Source organism: Tupaia chinensis, unplaced genomic scaffold (genome assembly GCF_000334495.1).
Source record: "Tupaia chinensis unplaced genomic scaffold, TupChi_1.0 Scaffold000049_1, whole genome shotgun sequence".
Classification (NCBI taxonomy): domain Eukaryota; kingdom Metazoa; phylum Chordata; class Mammalia; order Scandentia; family Tupaiidae; genus Tupaia; species Tupaia belangeri.
Genome location: NW_006159507.1, coordinates 129980 through 155412, shown reverse-complemented (window position 1 = coordinate 155412; position 25433 = coordinate 129980). Strand labels below are relative to the sequence as shown.

Here is a 25433-nt window from a genome sequence, read left to right as displayed (position 1 = left end):
GACCTGGCAGCTTGAAAAATATGCTAAGTTCATATTTTGTACCCAAAATCTGAAAGCAGGGAGAAGTAGAGAAGAGATTCAGACATGACCACTCCCCTTGGGGGGGTGCTTTCTCACTTTCCCTCTTTCTCTCTCTCTCTCCCCCCCTCTCTGGCAAGTGCACATGCTCTCTCACCAAAAAAAAAAAAGAATTCAAATCTTGAACTACAATACTCTCATACCTCTGTATTATCACTCAACATTGAATGTTACCATTGTTTTCCTGTCTGCACTGGCACTGACTGCTATTGCTTTGACTTCTAAAGTCAACTATTGGGGCTGGCAGGTGGTGTGGTGGTTAAGAGAGCTGGATTCTCACATGACCAACCACGGTTCAAGTCCCGGACCTGGCAGCTTGCTTTCTCACTTTTCCTTTCTCTCTCTCACTCTGTCCCTCTCTGGTCAAATTAAAATAAATAAATGAATAAATAAATTTCAATAAAATAATTCTTTTAAAAAAATAAAGTCAACTATTGGAGCCGGTGGATGGCATGGTGGCTAAGACACCGGATTCCTACATGGCTGACTGAGGTTCAAGTCTTAGACCTGGTGGCTTACTTTCTCACTTTCCCTCTCTCTCTCTGTCTATCTCTCTGTGATCAAGTTAAAATAATAATAATAATAAAATAAATCATAAAAAAAAGTTTCCTTTGAAGTCAATTTCTTTTCTTTTCTTTTCTTTTTTTTTTGAGATGTGAGGTTTTTGCTATAGGGCGCGTGTGCTCGCCAGAGAGACAGAAAGTGAGAAATCACCCCCCGGGGGGTATGGCCACGCCACAATCCCTTCTCCTGCATCCTCCTCTCAGGATCTTGGGCATGCACGCACACATGCCTGGTGTGAGTTTAAACCACCAGGTCTGGGACTGGAACCACGGTCGACTACATGGGAGTCCAGCAACATAGCCATTATGCCAACTGCTGGTCCCTAAAGTCAATTGTTATGTGTTTGGAGCCCATGCTGGATAAAAATAGCTATTTAGAGTCAGTAGATACAAAGGGGTTAAGGCGCCGGATCCCACATGGCCAATTTTATGGTTCACGTCCCAGACCTAGCAGCTTGAAAAACACATCAGGCGTGTGTGCATGCTTGCCCCAATCCCCAGAAGAGAATGGAAAAAAAGGGACTGCAGCATGGACATCCCCCCGGGGGTGGACTTTCACTTTCCCTCCCTCTGCCTCTATCTCTGTCTAGCAAACACGTGCTCTTATGGCAAAAATCTTTTTAAAATAATAATAAAGCTATTTAATTTACGTGTGTCAGAGGGAAGTTGCTGAGTTCATGTCCATGGATTTGTGTAGGTTAATACAGGAGTATAATGATACCAGTACGATGCATTTACTATCCCCAATTTTTTTCCCTCAAGTTTTTTTAAACACTTATTCTTATTTATCTATTTGTTGTGATCTTCAAGCTGCAGAGTCCAGGATTTGAACTGTGATCAGCCATGTGGGAATCCAGTACCTTAACCACCATGCTACCTGCTGACCCCTATCCAAAATGTTAATGGGACTTCTCTCTCTAGATAGTAAGATTCAAATTTGTTTTATTTTTTTCTATATACGTTTACCTGCAAATTTGCCTATATTGAGTATGCGCTTCATGACAATAGGGAGAGAAATTTAAGCACTGCCAATGTTCAACATTTTGGTTACATGAGGTGGGTCTTCAAAAAGGTTGTGGAAAATAAGTATTATGCAAAAACTATGCATGGAGGGACCAGTAGGTGGCATAATGGTTACGTTGCTGGACTCCCACGGAGTCAACCGTGGTTTGAGTCCTGGACCCAGTGGCTTAAAACTCACGCCAGGAATGTTTGCTTGCAAGCCCAAAATCCTGAGAGGAGAATGAAGAAGAAATTGTAGTGACCATTCCCATGGGGGCTGACTTCTCACTTTCTGTCTCTCTGTCTCTCTCTGTCTCTCTGTCTCTCTCTGTCCCTCTTCAAGCACATACACTCTATAACAAAAACATCTCTAAAAAAAAAAACCCAAACAAACGAAAAAGTCTATGCATGCATTCCAACCTTCTTTTGGCACCAAAATAAATTCATACTTTCGTTCTATTTTTCCACATATGTTTTGTAGTCCCCTAGGTCCCAGAATACCTTTTGTACTCTCAGGTTCAAAACACCAAATAAACATGGAGTTATTTTAACTGAACAGGTAGGGTCTCACAGCCTCACGGACAGAAGACAGCTCCCTTGGGACCAGCAGTTAGCGTAATGGCTATGTCACTGGACTCCCATGTAGTTGACCACAGTTCGAGTCCCAGACCTGGTGGCTTAAACTCATGCCGGGCGCGTATGCATGCATACCCAAGATACCAAGAGGAGAATGGAGGAGAAGGGATTGTGGTGTGGCCATCCCCCTGGGGAGTGATTTCTTGCTCTTTGTCTCTCTGGTGAGTGCATGTGCCCTACAGCAAAAACCTCTCCCAAAAAAAGAAGACAGCTCCCTCCATGTTCAGGGCAGGAAGGATGGAGGCCCAGGGGCTAAGATGGTGCTAAGAAGCCCCAGGGATTTGCAAGATCCATGGTGGGACGCAGTCTTCTGAGGCTAGTAGCATGGCATATATATACTTGTGGTGGCAAAGAGAGTGGGTGTGGTCCCTGCCTGCACGTACCCCAGGAAGAAAGGTGAAGAAATTGTACTTCTGATTGTTGATGACATTTCGAGGATACCTCTGGTCCCTCTTCTCCGGGTGTCCCAACCAGACAGTGCGGGGCCTGGGCTCGCCTCCGCCACAGCATCGCAGCCACTCACAGCACCTGGGGGAAAGACAGGTTGACAGGGTCAAGGCCACGCCCACACTGTGAGGCCACGCCCACCCACCAGAGGCCCCACCCCACCATCAAGGCCATGCCCACATCTACCCCAGGTTCTCAGAATATTTTCCTCTAAGGTATCTTCAGTAGACCAAAGACGGGAAAACAGAGTAGAAGTTTCCAGGATGTTGTGGGTCAAATGATTTACTTCCAACAGCAGGATTCATTTAAAAATAAAAAGATTTAAGTTAAAAGCTAAATATGGCACAATAAGCACTCTAGTTACTTTTACATTTTATAGATAAGAGATGAAAGTTCAAGACAGTTAAATAAATCTAGATTTGGGACCAGCAGATGGCATAGTGGTTATGTCACTGGACTCCTATGTAGTCAACTGCAGTTCCAGTCCTGGACCCAGCAGCTTAAAACTCAAGCTGGGCGCATGTGCATGCATGCCTAAGATCCCACGAGGAGAATGGAGAAGGGACTACAGCATGGCCATCCTTTCTGGGGGGGGGGTGATTTCTCACTTCCTGTCTGTCTCTTCGGTGACATATACCTTAAGCAAAAACCTCTCTTAAAAAATAAACAAACAAACCCAGATTTGCTGAGATGTGAGAAACAACCGAGTCTATGTGGATCTTACCCCAAAGCCTAGGGTCGTCCCACTGTCCCATACTGTCAAAGCTGCAGTTGCCCCAAGGTCGCTATAGAAAGAAAGGGACATCTCTCCACTCCTGACTCTCCTTTTTTGGCAACACATGGAAGAGCAAGCCAAAAGACGATGTCTCAGAGCCCAGCCTGACCTGGACCACGTGGGCCACATGCCATATAGGCCAGCTGACCCCAACTACTGTCCCCCAGCCCTGCACTCACTCCCAGGACACCTTTGCGCGAGGCAAGGGATACCTGGGAACCTGGAAACCCCAGCAAAACCAAGTCACTCTAAGAATCTCCAAAAAGGGCATCCTGTCCTCCAGGGAACTCATAAACAGGTTGCTGGAGAATTACAACACGGCAAGGAAAATGCCTGAGGCTGAATGGCTTACCTCACTGCCCCCACACAGGCAGAAGGGAAAGGAGAGTCCCAGCCCTGCCCGTCCCCTGAGATGTCGCCAGGAACGAACCTAGCATACATAGCAACCATCACTTACATAAGGACCTGTCTGCTGCAGACCTTCCTTCTCCCATTCCTCCTCCAGGCCGGGTCCTAAAGGGATGCTGGGGTATAGAGCACGGCAACAGTCCCCAGGCATCACCGCTCTCGAGAAGAGCAAGCCAGCAAGCGGCCTGCTCAGACATCCAAAATTTCCATGATGAAAGACAATGCTCCTTCTTAAAAATAGCACCCTCATTCCAGTAAGCCAGCCCAGGGTGGGGTGTGGCCCTGAGGAGGCAGGTTGCACTCCAAGTAACTGATGCCTGCAGGCCCCTTTCCAAGTTGTTCGAAAGCCAAAGACACACAGAAGCCACAGGAGTCAGCCCCTCTCCCTATTCCTGTGGCCAGGGGCAAATCACCTACAGTAGCCATCGTGGGCACTCACTGGATATGAAAAAAGGAGAGAGGAGGGGGAGGGGGGGATGGAGAGGAGGAGGAAGGAAAGGAAGAGTCATTTGATGGAAGCACACCACTCCATGACCAGTGAAATCTCCTCCCCATCCTATCATGCTTCTGTAAGAATGAATTCCACAGTTTTTTTTTCTTTTCGAGAGGTTTCTGCTATAAGGTGCATGCGCTTGCCAGAAAGACAGAGAGAAAGAGACAGAGAGACAGAAAGCAAGAAATCACTCCCCAGGAGGGATGGCCACACCGCAATCCCTTCTCCTCCATTCTCCTCTTGGGATCTTGGGCACACACGCCAGGTGTGAGTTTACTTAGCTTGGGGGCCAGCCAGGTGGCAGGGTAGTTAAAGCACTGAATGATCAACTTTGTGGTTCAAGTCCCAGACCCAGCGGCTTGAGAAACATGCTGAATGCATGCGCATGCCCAAAATCCCTAGAGAAGAATGGAGACAGGATTGCAGAGTGACCATGCCCCTGGAGGGTGATTTCTTGTTTCCTGTATTTCTGTCTTTCTCTCCAGCAAGGACACAAACCCTATAGCAAAAATCTCCCTTAAAAAAAAAAAAAAAAAAGAGGTAGGGCCAGAAATAATTTATATTGTCCTGTCCAGCTTAGACCACTAAGCTAAGGGAAAACCAGGAGGAATTTTCTTTTCCTTTTTTAAATTTTATTTTATTTTTAACATTCGATTGCCATACATCATTTGGCTTGTAAAAAGAATTTACCCAACATGAAATACACCTCAGACCAGTCCAGTTGAGAATACTATGCACGTCATCATCAACAGGTAATAAACCGTTTCTGTGTCCTACCAGGAGGAATTTTCTTATGACTTGACTCTAAAGCAAAGGTTTCACAGTAAGCAGTCTCCTAACCGATGTGCCTGGTCTGCAATTGGCCGAAATGCAAAGGAAGGCGGAGATCACGAAGGAACGACCAAGGGAAAGACGTTTCTAAAGCAGGTACCTAATGACGTAACAAGGAGCTGGCCGCCCAGGCAGGACCGGCAGGACCGGCATGGTCAGCTCCGTTCCGAGCGCCCCTGCTATCGACAAGCACTGGGTAAATATTTGCTGGACTGCCTGCAGGACACACTAACCTTTCAGGAAACCAGAGTCTAGTCCTGGCATTGAGACTGTGCAGATGTAGGAAGAATACAAGGAAAAAGCAAAAGCAATATGGAGACCACAGTTCACAGCACTGGTTCTCACTGAGAGGAGAGAGGTGACTTTTCCTCCCAGGGACGTTAGAAATGTCCAGAGATGCGTTTACTTGCCACACCTGCAGGAAGGGTGCTACACCTGCTGGAGCCCAGAGAGGTTGCTAAGCATCCCGCAATGCCCAGCACAGCCCCCCAAAGAGGATGATCCTGCCTCGAATGCCAGCTGAACCAAGGCAGAGAACTCGACCCCACGGCAGCACCATCCGATACATTTCTTCAGTGGTGTAGACATTCTACACTGTACCAGGGCCGGCAAGCGGTATAGTGGTTAAGGCACTGGACTCCCACGTGGCTGGCCACAATTCAAGTCCTAGACCCAGGGGCTTGAAACTCATGCCAGGTACATGTCCATCAAAAGTCTTAAGAGGAGAGTGGAGGAGAAGGGATTTCAGCATGGTCATCCCCCAGGGGTATAACTTCTCACTTTCTGTCTTTCTCCGTCTCTCCGGTGAGTGCACACACCCTATAACAAAAATCTCTCACAATTTCAGGGAGAAAAAAAATCTCTCACAAAAGCAAAACATTTTTGCAGTAGGGCGTGAGAGAGACAGAGAGAAAAAGTGAGAAATTACCCCCCAAGGAGGATGGCCATGCCACAATCCCTTCTCCATTCTCCTCTCGGGATTCTGGGCACACACATACGCACCCAGTGTGTTTTTCAAGTCACCAGGTCCAAGACTACAGTGGTGGAGTTGGCCACATGAGATCCACCTTCCTTAACTACCACACTACCCGCTGGCTCTGGTGGGTACATTTAAAACCTATTCTCAATAGCTACTACGCTCAGCCACTGAGCACTCCAAATGTGAAGTTCAATTTTATTCCATTAACTTAATCGATTTAAATAGCCACATGCATCCAGTGACTGCCATTTGTTTTATTGCCAGAAGGTATGTGCTTACCAGAGACAAGAGAGACAGAGAAGGAGAAAGAGAAAGCACACCCAACTGCGCCATCACCAGGTTGTAATCCCTTCTCCTCCATTTTTCCATCCTGCCAGGATTTGGGGCATACATACACATGTGTCTGGTGTGCTTCTAAAGTCCCTGGGGCTGGACTCAAACCTAGGTTGACTATATGGGAGCTGGCTCCCTTAACCACGGGACCACAGGGCTGGCCCTACTGGTTACCATGTTAGGAATTGTTTAAACACAGAAGCCTGGGGGTGGGGTAGAATGTTGGGAAGGAGGGTAGGAATGGATGGGAAAATATGAAGGGAAACTTGCATCTTCCTTCCAAATGAGAGTAAATGTTACCTTTTTTTTTTTTTTTTGAGAGACAATTTTGTTATAGCGCACATGAGCTCACTAGAGAGACAGAGAGACAGAAAGCGAGATATCACTCCCCAAGGGAGATGGTCACGCTGCACTCCCTTCTCCTCTATTTTCCTCCCAGGATTTTGGGTCTGCACGCACATATGCCTAGCATGAGTTTTTGTTTTTCTTTATTTATTTTTGTTTTTATTTTTATATTTATTTGACCAGAGCAAGGCAGAGAGAGAGAGAAAGTGAGTAAGCAAGCCACCAGGTCTGGGACTCTAACCGTGGTTAGCCATGTGGGAGTGTCTAACACCTTAACCACCACACCACCTGCAGTCCTGTCTGGCATGAGTTTTAAGCCACTGGGTCTGGGACACAAACCGTGGTGGGCTACATGGGAGTCCAATGACTTAACCATTACACCATCACCTGGTCCCAGTGCTACTTTTTTTTTTTTTTTGGGGGGGGGAGAGGTTTTCTTTTTTGCTATAGGGCACGTGCACTCACCAGACAGACAGAGACAGAGACACAGAAAGCGAGAAATCGCCCCCCAGGGGGGATGGCCACGCAGCAATCCCTTCACTGTTCTCCTCTCGGGATCTTGGGCACGCACGCACACGCGCCCTGCGTGAGTTTTAAGCTACTGGGTCCAGGACGCGAACCGCGGTGGACTACATGGGAGTCCAGTGATATAGCCATTACACTAACTGCTGGTCCGCAGTGCTACTTAAAAAAAAAAAAAAATAGGAGAGCATGGGGCCAGATTGCATAGTCATGAGGCCAACAGATGGTGTGGTGGTTAAGGTTCTTGATTCCCACACGGCAAACTGTAGTTCGAGTCCCAGACCTGGAGGGAAAATCATGCCAGGTGCATGTGCGTATGTACTCAAAATCCCAACAGGAGAATGGAGAAGAAGGGATTACAATGGGGTCTCCCCAGGGGGGAGGAGAGGGTGGTGATTTCAAACTTTCCCTCTCTCTCTCCGGTGAGCGCATGTGCCCTAAAAGGCAAAGTCACTGCAAAGCTCGGACCCTTCACCCTGCAGCCTTCCCAGAGGGGGTACCCTGTGCACGTTCTGGTCTTAGTTAGCAACTGGAAGCATGCATGGATGCTCATAGTGGCAACAGAGAGGAAAGCCCCAGAAATTACCCAATAAATGCCCATTGTGGGGACCCCGTACATGGACTCGCAGCGAGTAAGAAGATGAGGCAGAGACAGACACCAGAGCAAGATCCAAGGGTGTGAGTGGAAGAAAACGCTGTAAAGCAGGCGGCGTGTCAGTTACCATCCTCTGCTGCAATTCCGATGTTAACATGTTCACACAAGTGTGGGGAAATACTGAGAAACCAACACACCCCACTCCGGACTGTGTGCACCAGTTCTCCGGAGGGAAGGGGCAGTTGTGCGTGGTGGGAGCTGTCCCCTCTCCCTCTTTCTCCTAAGTCTTTCCCTCCTGGTCTCCTGCTGCCAGCAGGCCACGGCTCCTTGTGTAAAAATGTACCCTCCACTTGGCCTCCCGGCCCCGCGATGGCTCAATAATTACAGACTGAGTCCCAGCCCACCCTCCTGCAGCCGGGGCAGACATGCCCTTTCCCCTGCACTCATGTCTTCTCTTCGTTCCACTTTCCCAATTGCCTGGCCTCTCTGCAAGACCCGGTCACACCAGACCTCCTCCTGAGAGTCCAGCCCCTTCTATTTCCTTCTTATCCTTCAAACCCCAACTCTGTGCTCTTCATACAAAGAGAAAAAGAAGAGCTCTGGGCTCCTCTCAACTTTCCTGGTCTGCTTCTCTCCAGACCAGGACAGGCAGACTCAAGCCTACAGGGCCCAGCAAGCCAAATGGAAGATTCAATGAACAGAAATGAACACAGGGAGGGAATCAGCAGATGGCATAATGGCTATGTCGCTGGACTCCCCCAGCCTTTTCCAGCCAGCCAGGGCCATGGCCACACACATGCCATAGCATCTGTAGGTCAACCTGGGACTCGAACCTCGATTTTCCATCTGGCCTCCAGCAAGCACTGCCCTGAGCCATGCTGCTGGGCAAGCGTTTGTTATTTTGAAAGCCAAATAGCCCTTTCTCTAGGTTGGGGTGATTTAGGCCCCGCCCAGCAGCCGGAAGGCCTGTCTGCCCATCCCAAACAGCAAGTGTGAGAGGGAAGGGCAGCGGCACCTTCTGAGGGCCTGTCAGGCCGCGATCCCCGTCCTGCAGTCCTCCTGTCAGACTGTGGGTCTGTGTCTTGGGTTTATATTCACACGCCCCGCACGTTTCAGGGTGATCGGGCCAGAGGTCTAAACCACAGGCACCATGGAGGAGTCAGCTTCTCCTGGGTGGGCTGAGCCACAGAGCCTGCCTGAGCTATTTTTTTTAAACGATTATTTTATTTAACTTATTTATTTATTTATTCATTCATTTAAATTTGACCAGAGACAGATGGAGTGAGAGAGAGAAAGAGAGAGAAAAGGCAAGCCGCCAGGTCCAGAGCTCAAACCACAGTCGCCCATGTGAGAGTCTACCACCCTTGACTACCACGCCACCTGCCGGCCCCTCCCCAAGCTTTTTGACTTTGGTCATTGTCTTGCTGAGTACAAAATGATATCTCAGTGTGTGGTTTTAGTTTTGCAAACTATTTAAAAATGGAATCGGTTGCCAACATGGAAAAATGGAGCATTCGCACTGTAGAGCATGTGCCTTACCTCTGTGGTCTGCAGTGCAGGCTTGTGTGGGGACCTGCTCTGGCTGGGGCTGGAGGTGTGCCCTTGTTCCTCTAGGCCCTGTGCTTATTTATTTATTTAAAGAATTATTTATGGGATCCAGCAGTTAGTGTAATGGCTATGTCACTGGTTCCCATGTAGTTGATCACAGTTCGAGTCCCAGACCCGGTGGTTTAAATTCACAGCAGGTACATGTGCATGTGTGCCCAAGATCTCAAAAGGAAAATGGAGGAGAGGGGATTGTGGCGTGGCCATCTCCCCTGTGGGGTGATTTCTCGCTTTCTGTCTGTCTGTCTCTTTCTGGTGAGCTCATGGGCCCTATAGCAAAACCTCTTTAAAATAATAAGAAGAAGTTGTATTTGGGGACCAGCAGGTGGCATGATGGTTAGGGTGCTGGACACTCCCACATGGCTGACCACGGCTCAAATCCTGGACCTGGTGGCTTGGTTTCTTACTTTCTTTCTCTCTTTCTATCTCTCTCTCTCTGGTCAAATTAAAACAAATGAATGAATAAATAAAACTAAATAAATAATTCTTTTTTTGTGTGTCTGTCGCCTCCCTCTCCATGAAAATAAATAAATAAACTTCAAAACAACTGAGTTCACGTTGACCCTGTGATTCCCCTTCAGGACAATCTATGTTGTCTAACATGGACAAAGACATGTCCGAGATACAACAAACCATAAGAAATTACTTAAAGGTCCATCAGTGGTAGAATGTTATACAAACTATGGTGTGGGGCCAGCAGGTGGCATGGTGGTTGGGGCACTGGACTCCCACATGGCTGACCACAGTTCGAGTCCCAGACCTGGCAGCTTGCTTTCTCATTTTCCCTCCCTCTGTCTCTCTCTCTCTCTGTCTCTCTATATCTCTGTCTCTCTCTCTCTGGTCAAATTAAAATAAAGAAAGTTAAATGTGCACGCACTCCCAGAATCCCCAGAAGAGTCTGGAGAAGGGATGCTGCGTGGCCATCTCCCTCTGAGGCACGACCTCAACTTTCCCTCTCTCTGTCTCTCTCCATCAAGCACACATACCCTGTGACAAAAACCTTTAAAAAGAAGAAGACAGCTGTTATATATTGATACGGGGCGAGCCCAGGGTGTAATATTATGTCCAAACACGTTGTGCTCTCTAAGATGCACTAACAACGAAACGAGAAGGAAACACCCATTTGTGTCTAATATACCTACATAGATATGAAATTAATTTTTTGTTTTGCCTTGTTTTTGTTTTTGGTAAATGCTTAAAATTCTCTAAAACAGGAGACATTGGTAAGAGTGGATGATCTGGAAGGGGGATGGGGTAGCTGACTACAGGGGTGAGAAGGGGCTAACTGGACTCTTTAAACAGTGCAGTGTGGGATTCTGTGACTGATTAAACTTGACTCTGTTTTAAATAATTATTTATTTAATTTTATTTGTTCATTCATTTAATTTTTTAAATTTGATCAGAGAGGGAGACACACACACAAAGAGAGGGAGAGGGAAAGTGAGAAAGCAAGCTACCAGGTCCAGGACCTGAACCATGGTCTGCCATGTGGGAGAGTCCAGCACCTTAACACCATGCCACCTGCTGGTCCCCTAAACTTATTTTTTAACTGCCAAAGGGCTCGTGTGCACTTGTCACAGTGGGGTGGGGGAGGGAGATGGGGCATGGGTCACACCACTATCCCTCCTCCTCCATTTCTCCATCTTGTCAGGATTTGGGGGCCACATGGAGATGTGCCCAGTGTGATTTTCAAGGCATCAGGGCCAGAAGTTGAGCCCCATGGCCTGGCCATGTGGATCTAGCTCCCTCTCTACTCACTAGGCCACACAGCCAGCCACAGACTTTTTTTTTTTTTAGATGAAAAACAAGCAGCTCCACCTGCTGCCCGAACAACAGTCTGCAGCCTCAGATCTGGGCCCCGAGTTCCCTGAGGCCAGACACCATCCGGCTGGCAGCCCAGGCCTGGTCCACAGAAGGTGCCCGTCAGTGCGCATGGGCCGATGACTGGCTACCCCGGGGCCTTCCACACGCCCAGGCCCCAGCACCACCCCCACCTCATGCACCTCTACCGTATCTAGGCCATTTGCTCATCAATTCTAAAATAGATCTAGGCACAGCACCGGCCTACACACGCTAGAGCAGGGAAGAGGGTGCAGGGGAAGGCAATTCCTCAGACCCTAAAACAACGAGCGAGACACTCGTCCCGCACTCATGTGTTGTAGGCACTCCGGGGAAGCCCTCTGTAAGGGCCATGTCCCTAACCTTCCCGACAGGCCTGACGGTGAGGTCTTTACTGCCCTGTCTTACAGGGAAAACTGCGCCTCAGAGACTCCCACAACCAGTAATGAGTAGAGCCAGCTATGACTCAGGCAGGCTGGCCACGGAGCCAGAGCATGGCATGTCGCCCCACGTGGTGCCTGAGAACACCCTCTGAATTGTCTAGATGACCCAATGGCAGGGACTCAGGAGGAGCCCTGCCCCGGCCCACTTGGCCTATCCCTCCAACCTGCTTCCGGGCTGACACTGCCATGGTACTGTCCGAGGGCCACACATCTGGGCTGTAAGAACCCCACACACAGGAACTCATGCAGCACACAGCTGTGGAGCGCTGTTACCTCATCTGTCAGAGAGGGACCTCGCCTGCCTGAGGGCTGCTACTGGGAGGTAGGCAGAGCCCCCACTGAGCCAAGGCAGTCTTGCTTGACCCCACACGCTTCTCCTCTCAAGACTTCTGCAGCCTAGGACCAGCAGGTGGCGTAATGGCTACGGCACTGGACTCCCTCCCGTCACTGGACTCCCTCCCATGTAATTGACTGGGGTTCGAGTCCCGAACCAGTGGCTTAAACTCACGCCGGGTGTGTGTGCATGTGTGTGCGTTCCCAAGATCCCGAGAGGAGAATGGAAGAGAAGGGACTATGGCATGGCCAGCCCCCCCAGGGGGTGATTTCTTGCTTCTTGCTTTCTATCTCTCTCTGTCTTTCTGGTGAGTACATGATCCCTACAGCAAAAACCTCTCAAAAAAAAACAAAACAAACAAACCAGATTTCTGCAGCCGGGCTTGCCTGGGGTCACACCTCCACCAGGAGCCCTTTTGTTTGTGTCCGTTCCCATGGAGACTGACCTGAGCAGCAGCCACACCACTGATCACTCCACCTGGGTGTGCCTCAGCACGGGGACAGCCCCAGAAGGCCATGGGAAATGTCTGCAAGGCCACTTGTGAAATACCGTAAGTTACAATACCTGTTCCTGAGAAGGCGTTTACCTCTAGAAACGGAATGAGGTGCTAAGGGCCTAGTCCCATGAGAGCACGTGTACGAGTGCACTAGCACACTCGCAGCTTCCCAGAGTCCCTGCTGCAGGGGAGTGAACCCTGGGCTCAGCTCACGCCACGAAGCACACCTCTGCGGGGAGCCTGATGTGACTGCATTGGCCCTGTCACAAGAAAGTGTGAGAAGACTTTCTTTTATTCATTCAACAAGTATTTATGGGATGCTTGTAGCCTCCCACACATATCTTAAACCAATACCTGACATGCCAGGAGTTCAGCCCATCCTGGACGTCGGCAAAGCAGAAATTGTATAAAATTTCAGGTGCAGCAGTGTGACAGCAGAGCCCTCCCAGAAAGCCACGTAGAGCACTCTCAGAGCCCTCAAACACCTGGGAGGAACGAATGCACTCCACGGGCCCATGACGTGGGAGCCCAGCCTAGGAAAACGCTCTAACATGTGGGCAAAGTCTGTGTAACGAGATCCCCTCTCCAGACGGTCATAGGTGACAAGCGCCCAGATAACCTGAAACAATGCCACTTAACTGGCATTTGCTAAAGATGTAGATTGGAAGGAAAGAGACCTAAATGTAGACCAGGCTTTGGAAGGTAGAGTTTTAAATCATTCTTTTCTTTAAAAGAATAATTTTATTATCATTATTATTTTACTTAACCAGAAAGAAAGAGACAGAGAGAAAGAGAGAGAGGGAAAGTGAGAAAGCAAGCCACCAGGTCTGGGACCCAAATCACAGTCGGCCATGTGGGAGTCCAGCTCCTAAAATACCATGCCACCTGCCAGCCCCAGAGCTTTAAATAATCCTGGCTACTGCATCTTTAACTCTCCTTTAACAGAAAGTAGTACTTTTGTAATGGGAAAAATAAAATGCCAGTGTTTAAAAGTCCTATGTGCAACCCCAGAGCTGGGGAGGGCTCTCGGGCAGGGCTCTGAGGTTCCCAGTCTGGGGCCTCTCCAGGGCGGCCCTGGTCCTACAAGTCCTCTTCCATCCCTTGCCACACAACAGCTACAGCTACTCAGTGCTGCCTTCGTCTGCTGAAGACTCAGCCCCTGGTGACACAGCTGCTCCAAGGAAGCTGCTGGGACTGTCCGAAGAGCATCCTCAGCTGAGAGGCAGATACGGGACCAACACGAGATGCAGCCCAGGCGTCTGACCAGGGCAGGGGCTGCCTTGGTGGCTCACTCTGAAATGAAAGGCTGTGTGGAGAAGGAAGGGGAGGGGACGGAGGAGAGGCCAGGCAAAAGGAAGAAAGGGTCTGGATCCTCATTCTCCTCTGTGCAGAAGGGAGTTCTGTGGCTTTCCTCCTCTGGCTCTGGTCCTCAAAGCCTTCATGAAGCCCACTGGCCCTGCCACCACGTGCACCCTGATGCATCAGGGAGGCACAGCCCATCGGGGTTCCGAGTGTCCCGGGGTAAGGTGAAGGCCACTGCAGGCAAGGAGACCTGGCTGGAGCTGTTCTCCACTCACTCTCTCATTCCATCGATCAGGAATACGGATTGAGAACCTACTATGTGTCAGCGTTTGTGCCAAGCACGGGGACTCGTGTCACAAGACGAGTAAGGGCACTGCTCTCATGAAGCCTATGTTCTGGAGCAGGAAACAAACGAGTACGTCACCCCGTGGGAAATGACGCCTTCGCCTTCAGCAAGGCGTCTGGGAGACTCCAGGAAGAAGAGACAGGCTGACTCCCGGAGACAAGAAGGCAGTGGCCTCTGCGCTGTGTGACCCGGGGTGAGTTACCGAACCCCTCTGAGCCAGGAAAAGGGAATAATCGCACCGCACCTAGTACTGGACTACACACAGCTGTCACTAGACAATCTGCTTAAGGTAGGACATCCGACAGTGACACTGATACCTGAGAAACCAGCAGAGGTGAGATTCCTGCCAGGACCCGCTGCGTGTCGTTGGTGTGGAAGTGCCACGCCAGTGGGAATGTTTACCTTGTGCCTTCCCTCTATCCCACAGGAAAGCTGCTAGAGCCGGTGTGAGTGCTTGGTGAGTATTTAGGGAGTGAATGGATGAAGCAGCGGCAGTTATTTTCAGCCTTCCAGCCTTCCTGCTGTAAATATCCATTAATGTTTTGAGAATGTGCACAGCTTTGAGATCCGGAATACCCTTCAAACAGCTGGTAATCCTCTGAAATATCCAAGTCAAAGCTAAGATTCTTTTTTTCTTTTTCCCCCAGTAGTAGGGCGCTATGCACTCCCTGAGAGGAGGAGGGGGGTGGGGAGAAAGTGAGAAATCACCCCTAAGAGGATGGCCATGCTGCAATCTCTTCTCCAGTCTCCTCTTGGGATTTTGGGGACACATGCACACATGGCCAGCATAATTTTGAAGCTGCCAGGTCCAGGATGGTTTCAAACCACACGGTGGGCCCTACGGAATCCAGAACCTTAACAAACCACCTGCTGGCCCAAACCTAAAATTCCGTTAAAAAAAAAAAGAATTATTTATTATTATTATTTTTTAATTTGCTATAGGGCATGTGAGCTCACCAGAGAGAAACAAAGAGAGGGAGGGACAATGAGAAAGCAAGCTGTCAGGTCCAGGACTCAAACCATAGTCAGCCACGTGGGAGTTCAGCACCTTAAGCACCACGCCACCACGACTAACATTTTTAATAATTCTTTTTTTTTTAAAGTTATTAATTTTAATTTTATTTATTCATTAATTTATTTTAATTTGGCTAGAGAGAGAGAGAGGGGGAAAGCAAGAAAGCAAGCCACCAAGTCCAGGACTCAAACCGTGGTCAGCCATGTGGGAGTGTCCAGTGCCTTAAGCACCATGCCACCTGCTGGTCCCCTAAATAATTCTTTTTTTTTTTAACTTTATTTATTTAAATTTGACCAAGAGGGACAGAGCGAGAGCGCAAGAGCAAGAGCGGGAAAGTGAGAAAGCAAGCTGCCAGGTCCAGGACTAGAACCATGGTTGGCCATGTGGGAGTCCAGTGCCCTTAAGCACATGCCACTTGCCAGCCTCCACCCAAGGCTCAGATTCTTAAGCACAGTCTTCCGTGATATCATATACAAAACTGCTTTTTGTCACTTAATTGACTGGGCTTATCCAGATCCGGATGAGCGACTACCTTCTGGCATGTGTGGTTGCGTTCACACGCGTGTGTGTGACGGCTTCGTGGGGTAAAGTACTTCCCTCAACTCGCCCTTTGTTTGCTTTTTTTTTTTTTTTGAGAGATTTTCACTGTAGGGCGTGTGCGCTCGCCAGACAGATAGAGACAGAAATCGAGAAATCACCCCCCAGGGGGGATGGTCACGCCGCAATCCCTTCTCCTCCATTCTCCTCTCGGGATCTTGGGCACGCACGCACACGCGCCTGGTGTGAGTTTTAAGCCACCGGGTCCAGAACACGAACCGCGGTCGACTACGTGGGAGTCCAGCGACATAGCCATTACGCTAACTGCTGGTTCCCGCCCTTTGTTTGCTTTTGAAGAAAGTGAAAATAAGACAGGAATCAACTTGTAGAAACAGTGGGGACAGGTTAAGAAAACTAGAGAGGGATGTAGCCTCCAAGAAATACTATGTTACCACTTCAACATTTGCACAGTCTGACATGATGCAAAAAAAGCCTTACATTGAAATGCTAAGGGGAGAGCCAGCCGGCTGGTGCAGTGGTTAAAGTGGCTGGATCCCACATGGCATATTGCAGCGTTCGAGTCCCGGACCCGGTGGCCTGGAAAATATGCCAGGCACCTGTGCCGTCGCCCCTCCCCCGCCCCTGCAGGGGGTTGGGGGATGACATCTCACTTTCTCTCTCTGGCAAGCTTGGGTGCCCTAGAGCTAAAAAAAAAAAATGCTAAGGCAACCAGTGGAACGTAAAAGCACACAGTTCACATGGTTTTGTCTCATCAAACTACGCAGACACAGGACAGAAGAAAACACCTGCCCAAACTTTGTGTTCACTGTGGCTGCCTTTGAAGGAAGTTACTTCTTTTATCAGTTTTCTTCTCAAAATTTTTTTTTTATTTAACTTTATTTATCTATATATTTATTTATCTAAATTTGACCAGAGAGGAACAGAATGAGAGAGAGAAAGAGAGAAAGTGAAAAAGCAAACTGCCAGGTCCAGGACTTGAACCACAGTCAGCCACATGGGAGCCCAGTATCCTTAACCACTACACCACCTGCCAGCCCCTTTTTCTAAAAAATGATTTATTTAATTTTATTTATTCATTTTAATTTGACCAGAGAGAGAGAGTAAGAAAGGAAGCTATCAGGTCCAGGACTCAAACCATGGTTGGCCATGTGGAAGTGCCCAGCATCTTATCCACTATGCCACACTGCTGGTCCCCTAAATTTTCTTAATAATGAATTCTTATCTTGTTTTTGCTATAGGGGCATCAGTGCGGGGTGGGGTGGGGTGAGAAAGCACCCCCCAGGGTGAATGGCCACACCATAATCCCTCCTCCTCCATTCTCCTTTCTGGATTTCGGGCACAAATACTTATGCCCAGCATATTTTTCAAGCCACCAGGTCTAGGACTCGATCCTGCAATTTGCCATGTGGGATCCAGCACCTTAGACCACGACATACACACACACACACACACACACACACACACACCACTGACCCAATGCACTCATTTTCACTTAAAGGAAAATAAAGTTGACACACTTTTGCTGCTTCCTTCATAAGTAAACTACCCAAGAAGAAAGGGCTTGGGGGCTAATGGCACGGTGGTAAGACGCGACGCTCTGCAGGGCTGACTTAGTGGGCAGGTTTTTATCTAGAGATCTCCCGAGTACACCAGGCGTGTGTGTGCCCATTATCCAGGGCTGGCTGGCACTGGGGCTGGATCAAAGTATAAGGCCCTTAGGGAAGTGCTGGCTTTCTGTCTGTCTCTTTTCACACGCGCGCACACGCACGCACACACACACACACACACTTATGGAAGAAAAAATAAACTTTTTTTAAAAATTAAAGGGCTAGCCCTGTGGCCTAGTGGTTAACAGAGACAGCTCTTGCAGGGCCGAGTGGTTCCAGTCCCGGCCCTCATAACCTGAATAACACACAGGTCATGTGGGTGCTCAAAATTTCAGGAGGATGGGGACCAGCAGTTAGCGTAATGGCTATGTCGCTGGTCTCCCATGTAGTCGACCACAGTTCAAGTCCCAGACCCGGTGGCTTAAACTCATGCTGGGCGCATGTGCATGCATGCCCAGGATCCCGAGAGAAGAATGGAAGAGAAAGGATTGTGGCATGGCCATGCCCCCGGGAGGTGATTTCTCGCTTTCTGTCTCTCTGTCTTTCTGGCGAGCGCACATGCCCTATAGCAAAAACCTCTCCAAAAAAAAAAAGATTAAAAAAAAAAACCCAAGAGGATGGAAAAATGGTGAGGAAGGGGTTGCGGTGTGACCAGGATGGGAGCGTTACTCTCTTCTCTCTCTCCCTCTCTCTAGCAATTGCACATGCGCTCAGGCAATGACGAAGTAACTGAAAGAGAGAGTGCTTGGTCAAGTCCTGGCACCTGAGATCCAGAGAAGGAAAAGCTACCCTGCTATGACAGTTTTGCCAGTTTATGTTCAGGGTTACTATGACTTGGCTAATCTCTATATATATGGCCATGCGGAACCCCTTCTCCTCCATTGTCCTCTCAGGGTTGTGGCATGCACACACACGCCCCGGGCTTCATTTTTAAGCCACCGAGTCCAGGACTCAAACAGCAGAATAGACCGTGTGGGATCCAGCTGCCCCAAGCTCCACACCATCTATTGACTCATCATGTCCTTTTATAAAGTTTCATTTATTTATTTGTTTCCTCCATGAGAGAGAGATAAAGAGGGAGACCACACCCCAACAGGGTCTTGACACCCCTATCTACCCCAGCCTGACCCAGACAGGATCATGGACACATATGTGCCCGCATCGTCAGGGAGGGTCACAGACACAAACGGGGAACCTTCCCCGTGGTCAGCCTCGCAGCCATCACGTGACTGCCACACCACCCTGCCCCATGAACATGGCCCATACAGAGAGAGGTGGCGGTAAAGATAACGACCCAAAGGGAGCAGTGATGGTATAATAGTTACATCGCTGGACTCCCAAGTAGCGACCATGATTCGAGTCCTGGACCTGGCAGCTTAAAACTCACACCGGGTGTGTGTGCATACCCAAAACCCCAAGAGGAGGATGGAGGAGAAGGGACAGTGATATGGCCATCTCCCCTAGTAGGTGACTTCTCACTTTGTCTCTCTGTCTCCTTGTCTCTCCAGCAAACATGCACGCCCTATAATAAAAGTCTCCCTTAAAATAATTTTAAAAAGTAGGGCCGGCAGGTGGCATGGTAGTTAAGGCCACCGGATTCCCACATGGCCAACTGTGGTTCAAGTCCTGGACCTGGTGGCTTGCTTTTTCATTTTCCCTTTCTTTCTCTCTCTGGTCGAATTGAAAAATAACAACAACAAATGGAATTAAATAAATAAATCTTTAAAAATAAATAAATAAGGATCAATATGTCACTCTGAAAGATACTGTTCCTGAAGAACTTAGAGGGACAATTTGAAGTTTCTAGAGTTTTCTGTCACCTTCTTTCTGCTCATAAGACTCCACCAGGATCAATAGAACGCACACATGCTTATCCACGGATCACTGAGGCCTCGTAAACTCCCATCTCCTTTTCCCCCAACAAAAATCACTGTGAGTCCTCACGGCCTCTTCTCAGAGGGGCGCAGACCAGATGTGGGCCCACCCTAACAGCCTCCTTTTAAATAAGTCATCTTTTGAAAGGCCCTGTCTCCAAATACAGCCACATTCAGAGATGCTGCGGGTTCTGGCTTGGACATAGGAATTTCAGGGAGGGGATACAATTCCACCCCGACACTTCCCAACACTCCTCTGACAGCGCAAGGCTTCCTTCCTCCTGACTGTGCCAGAGAGCCAGCCCCAGAGTCAGCAACAAGCGTCCAGAGAATTTCTAGCCCAACAGGGTTTTTGGTTTTTGGGTTCGTTGTTGTTTTAAACAGGCCGAGACACCGAGAAAGGACAGGAGGAATAAGGCCACTCATAGTGACCATTTCATTAGTCCAGGGGCTCTTAACCAGGGCGACTATGTCCCCATGGGACACTTGGCAATGCTGGAGACATTTCTGGTTGTCACGGTACCAAGGGGGACATCTAGCATGTGGAGACCAGGGTGCTCCCAACACCCCACAGTGCACACGGCCCCCAGAGGATGTTCAATCCCCAGAACAGTCATGGTGCCGAGGCTGAGGGCCCCTGAGGACAAACCTGACCAAGCATGACTTCACCTCTCGTCAGCACGAACTGCCAGGCCTGTGCTAGCAACAGGGCTCTGTTCCCACCACAGGGCTGCCATCTTTCCTGGCACCTGACACGTGGCACGGAGACGTAACCGAGGTGGAGAAGAGTGCTTTGCCTGCCCTCCCAACTTGCACTGGGTGCCTTTTTTCCTCCACCGTCCCCTTAAATGCTTATCTTGTCTAGACAAACTAAGAGAACTTTAGGATTCACCTATCTGAGGGCCAGCAGGTGGCACGGAGGGCAAGGTGCTGGATCCCACATGGTCAGCCACACAGTTCGAGTCCTGGACCTGGCAGCTTGAGAGTCACACCAGGCACGTGTGCATGTGTGCCCAAAATCTGAGAGGACGATGGAGGAGGAGGGACTGCAGCATGGCCATCTCCCCTGGGGAGTGATTTCTCACCATCCTTCTCTCTCTCTCTTTGTCTCTCTCTCTCTCTCTGGAAAGTGCATGTGCCCTATACCAAAACTGAAAAGAAAAGGAAAAGAAAGGGAAGAGAAGGAAAGACAAGACAAGACTCCCGATCAGGGGCCAGCCACAGTGGTCTGCTGGTAACACGGTGTGTTGCAAGGTGCACCCACAGGGGAAGGTTCTGGCTTCACACTGGACCCCACCTTCAGCCCACAGGGCACACGCATGTCTGCAATGCAGGCTGACTGAGGCTGGGGTTGATTGCAGTGTGAGGACATGTGGAGGGGGCCATCAGTCTGTCTCTCATGGGAGAAAATGAACCTCATTAAAAAGGGGGCCCAGGGGCATCCCAGTAGCACAGTGGTTAAGCACTATGCATTGGGATAGTTTGAATTCTGGTGGCAGAGTTTGAATTCTGGCCCTAACAGCTTGAAAAACATGCCAGATGGAGGCCAGTAGGTGGTGTGGTGGTTAATGCGCTAGACTCCCACATGATCAACTGTGGTTCAAGTCCTAGACCTGGTGGCTTGCTTTCTCACTTTCTCTCTCTGATGAATGCACATGCCCTATAGCAAATTTTTAAATAACAACAATAAATACAATTAAATAAATAATTCTTTTTTTTTTTAAAGGAAACCATACTACATGCATGAGTATGCATGCCCAAAACCATGACAGGTTAAAGAAATGGAGGAGGGACCAGCAGATGGCATAATGGTTATGTCACTGGACTCCCATGTAGTTGCCCACGGTTCAAGTCCCGGATCAGGCAGCTTAAACTCACGCCAGGCACGTGTGCGTACATGCCCAAGATCCTGAGAGGAGAATGGAGGAGAAGGGATTGCGGTGTGGCCATCCTCCCTGGGGGTCGATTTCTTGCTTTCTGCCTCTCTCTCTCTGTCTTTCTGGCAAGAATACAAGCCCTATAGCAAAAACCTCTCTTTGGGAAAAAAAAAATGAAGAAAAAGGATTGCGGTATGTCTACAGTCCAAATGGGAAGGAGGACGCTATGTCTACACTCCAAATGGGAAGGAGGACGCTTCCTCTCACCCTGGCAAGTGTATATACCTTCTGGCAATTAAAAGAAAAGACTCCCCAATCCACCTGGCACACTGCTGTTCACAAATGATACAAAAATGCTATCCAAGTTGGTAAGAAAATTAGAGTGTTGTTCCTGTATGAGCACAAGATCATCTTATCTCCTTCCCCTGGTAGCAGTAATATTATTTCAAACCAACAGCATCATTTTAGCATACACCACTGCTTCCGTTCGGCAGGCAAGACTTGGGGCATCTACGCACCTCACAAACTGTTACTGACTTCATATTTTTCTTTAAATTGATTCACTTTTTTTAACATATTATTTTTAATAATTATTTTATTTAACTTTATTTATTATTATTTCAATATTTCCAGAGAGAGAGAGAGAAAGCAAGCCCCCAGGTCCAGGACTTAAACCACAGTGGGCCATGTGGGAGTCCAGCACCCTTAAATACCAAGCCACCTGCTGGCCCCCTTCACTTAAACATATTCCAAGGAAACTTCTCCACAAAACAAGTATCACTTGGCATAAACCAGAGGACATACATAGTTGCTAACCTTTAAAGGTCTGGCTTTGAGCCGCCCAGAGCTATCTTTAGCGAAGATTCCCATTGGCCAAATCTTTGAATACTTTTTTTTTAAATTTTGTAAAAAGTATTACTTTATTTCATTTATTATCATCATTATTTGTTTAATTTGACCAGAAAAAGACAGAGAGAGAGAAAAGGAAAGTAGAAAAGCAAGCTGCCAGGTCTGGAACTCGAACCTTGGTTGGCCATGTGGGAGTCCAGCACCTTAACCACCACGCCACCTGCCAGACCCTGAATGCTTTTATTAATTTTTCAAATTCACACAAATTAAAGAGGCAATAGTTAAAATAAGCAATACTGTAACTGTGTAGGTAAAAGTCATCCACAAAATATTACCACCAGACTTTTTCTTTCCAAATTGAACCAAAGTCCACTTTCATGTGTGAAGCTGAAGGCACTTTGCGACCACTCCCAAAGGCAGGCATAAATACAGCCAGCCCCCATGGCTGCCTTTCATCTCAAAGAACCTTCTGAGAAATAATGGCAAACAGTCCAAAAATGGATGGTTCAAGACCTCTCCTCCTCCTCCCAATTTATTGCAGGGTGGGTAAGTCAAGGTCAAAGGGCTGCCCATCTCCTTGGGGACTAGAACACAGCCCGCCCCCTCCCCCTGGCTGCAGAGCATCGAGGAGGAGGAAGCGGCTCCTGTACCCACACCCGGCCTGCAGCGTCCTACCTGGGTTTCTCATGACACATCCCCTGCTCTCCACGTGGCCAGGGAGCGCCTGGTCTGCTTTAGCCCAGTGCAGGGCAGGGCAGGGACTCGGTAACTGGAAGCGGATGGCACGAGTGCAGCTGGGTAGCTGGCAGAGGACGCAGAGAGCACTTCCGGATGGGCCGCTGCCAGGGTTGCGCCTACTGTTCTCATCCCAGGGGAGCCCAGAGCTGTTTACAGAGTCCTCCATTCAGTCCCACGGGGCAGGGTCTGCAGAGGGTCTCTGGATCTCACCCTCAGCACAATCCCCTGCCCCCAATACTCCGCTCCATGCTGGGACCTCATTCCACCTCCACCCAGCACAGAATGGATTTTCACACACACCCAGCCCTACATGCTGTGTACTCATCCATCCCCACCCAGCACAGAAAGGCTGTTAATACACACACAGCCCTGTATGGTGCACACCTGACACCACCCCCGCCCAGGAGAGAAAGGCTGTTAATACACACACAGCCCTGTATGGTGCACACCTGATACCACCCCCGCCCGGCACAGAAAGGATGTTAATACACACAAGGCCCTGTATGGTGCACACCTGATACCACCCCCGCCCGGCACAGAAAGGATGTTAATACACACAGCCCTGTATGGTGCACACCTGACACCAATCCCACCCAGCACAGAATGGATATTAATACACACAAGGCCCTGTATGGTGCACACCTGACACCACCCCCACCCAGCACAGAATGGATTTTATACATACACACACACACACACACACACACACACACACACACACACGGCGCTGTACGGTGCACACCTGATACCATCCCAACCCAGCATAGAAAGTGCCTTCTTGTTGCAGCTCTCACACCATAAAGCACGTATAGTGTGGTGGACATAAAAACAGTCCCCAAAGACGCTCACAGTCTCGCCACCTGTGAGGTTGGTATAGTACATGGCACAGGGACCTTCAGAGGTGAGATGATGAACTCTCTCAAGCTGGGGAGCTCACCCTAGGTTATCCTCGTGGACCCAGTGTAAGCACGAGGTCCTTAAAGGTGAAGGATGGATGCAGGAGAGTGAGGCTCGGAGTACGAGAGGGGAATGCTGCAAAGATGGGGCCACTATGGCTGGGAAAGGCAAGGCCCTGTATTCGCCCAGGGAGCCTCCAGGGGCACGCATTCCCACCGATGCCTTGACTTTAGCCCCATGAAACCCACGTTGGACTTCTGACCTCCAGAATCTTCTATTTTTAATTGATGCCAGAGAACCTGTGTGCACGCAAGCCTGAGAGAGTGAGAGGGAAAAAAACAGCCTCAAGGGCTCTGGTCATGCTCTGATCTCACATATGCACCCGGCGTGTTTCAGGTCGGCTGGGCCAGGGATCCAAACTCACAGTCAGCCATGTGGCCTCCAGCACTGTGGTCCAGCACGCTGTGAACCACACCACCGGGCTGGACTATGTGGCTCTAAGCCAGTAAATCTGCCGTAATTGGTTGCAGCAACAGGAAAGCTAATTCAGACGGGACATGCTGTGGTCCTCGAGAACAGGCTCCTGCACAAAAATGCGCATCCCGTGGAGGGGGTGAGGTCCAGACAGGGAGCGCCCACCTGGGAGGCGCATCAGAGGCACCACCAGGCTCCTGCTCACATCTTGCTCGAGAACACAGAACTACAGCGGACTGCTTGGGAGACTCGCTACCTGATGGGGGAGAAAAACAGACAGACTTAGGATCTGCAGCATTTGGGCTCTGGGCTGGTGTTTTCTCATGGCACTGCACAATGGCCCTTTGATGCTGGCTTTTTTTAATCCTTATTTTTCATTCTTGTTTCACTGATAAGGAAATTAAAATGCCCTTTCTCTTTGACATGATGGACATCGTGTTTTCCAACTCTAAAGAGTTATTTTCCACAGGAGTTCTATAAAGGTCTCTAAAGGTGTTCTGTAGAGTCACTGCGAGCACTAAATTACAGAATACTGACTCGATGCTCCTGGGGGATTTACAGGATAGGCTCCTTCAAGTCTCTGGTTACAAGGGTTTTTATCCATTAATCAATACAGATCCTTGATTTAGGTGTGTTTCTGTTTAAAGACCCCTTACTGGAGCCAGCAGGTGGCATAGTGGTTAAGACGCTGACCTTCCATATGGTTGACCGTAGTTCAAGTCCTGGATCTGGTGGCTTGAAACTAACACTGGGCACATGTGCATACATGCCCAAGATCCTAAGAGGAGAATGAAGGAGAAAGGATTTCAGTATGGCCATCTCCCTTGGGGGGGATTTCTCACTTTCCCTCTCACTGTCTCTCTCTGTCTCTCAGGTAAGCACATGTGCCTTCTGGCAAAAACCTTAAAATAAGTAAGTCCCCCTAATAATACGCCACACACACTGTTGGCATTAACATTGAATGCACGGGGACCAGCAGTTAGCGTCATGGCTATGTGGCTGGACTTCCATGTAGTCGACCACGGTTCGCGTCCCGGATCCAGTGGCTTAGACTCACGCCAGGCGCGTGTGCGTGCGTGCCCAAGATCCCGAGAGAAGAATGGAGGAGAAGGGATTGCAGCGGGGCCATCCCCCCTGGGGGTGTGATTTCTCGCTTTCTATCTCTCTGTCTC

The 25433-nt window shown here is 49.1% G+C and overlaps 1 protein-coding gene across 1 annotated transcript in view; it reads right to left on the bottom strand.

Moving 5' to 3' along the window:
• Positions 1–22848, bottom strand: part of ATP9A (ATPase phospholipid transporting 9A) — a gene marked incomplete in the record, with an annotated part of 136893 nt that extends 114045 nt beyond the window's left edge. Inside the window, 2 exon segments of the mRNA XM_027775056.1 lie at positions 2663–2807; positions 22828–22848. Coding sequence (XP_027630857.1) covers positions 2663–2807; positions 22828–22847 — 165 coding nt within the window.
• Positions 22849–25433: the final 2585 nt, after the last annotated feature.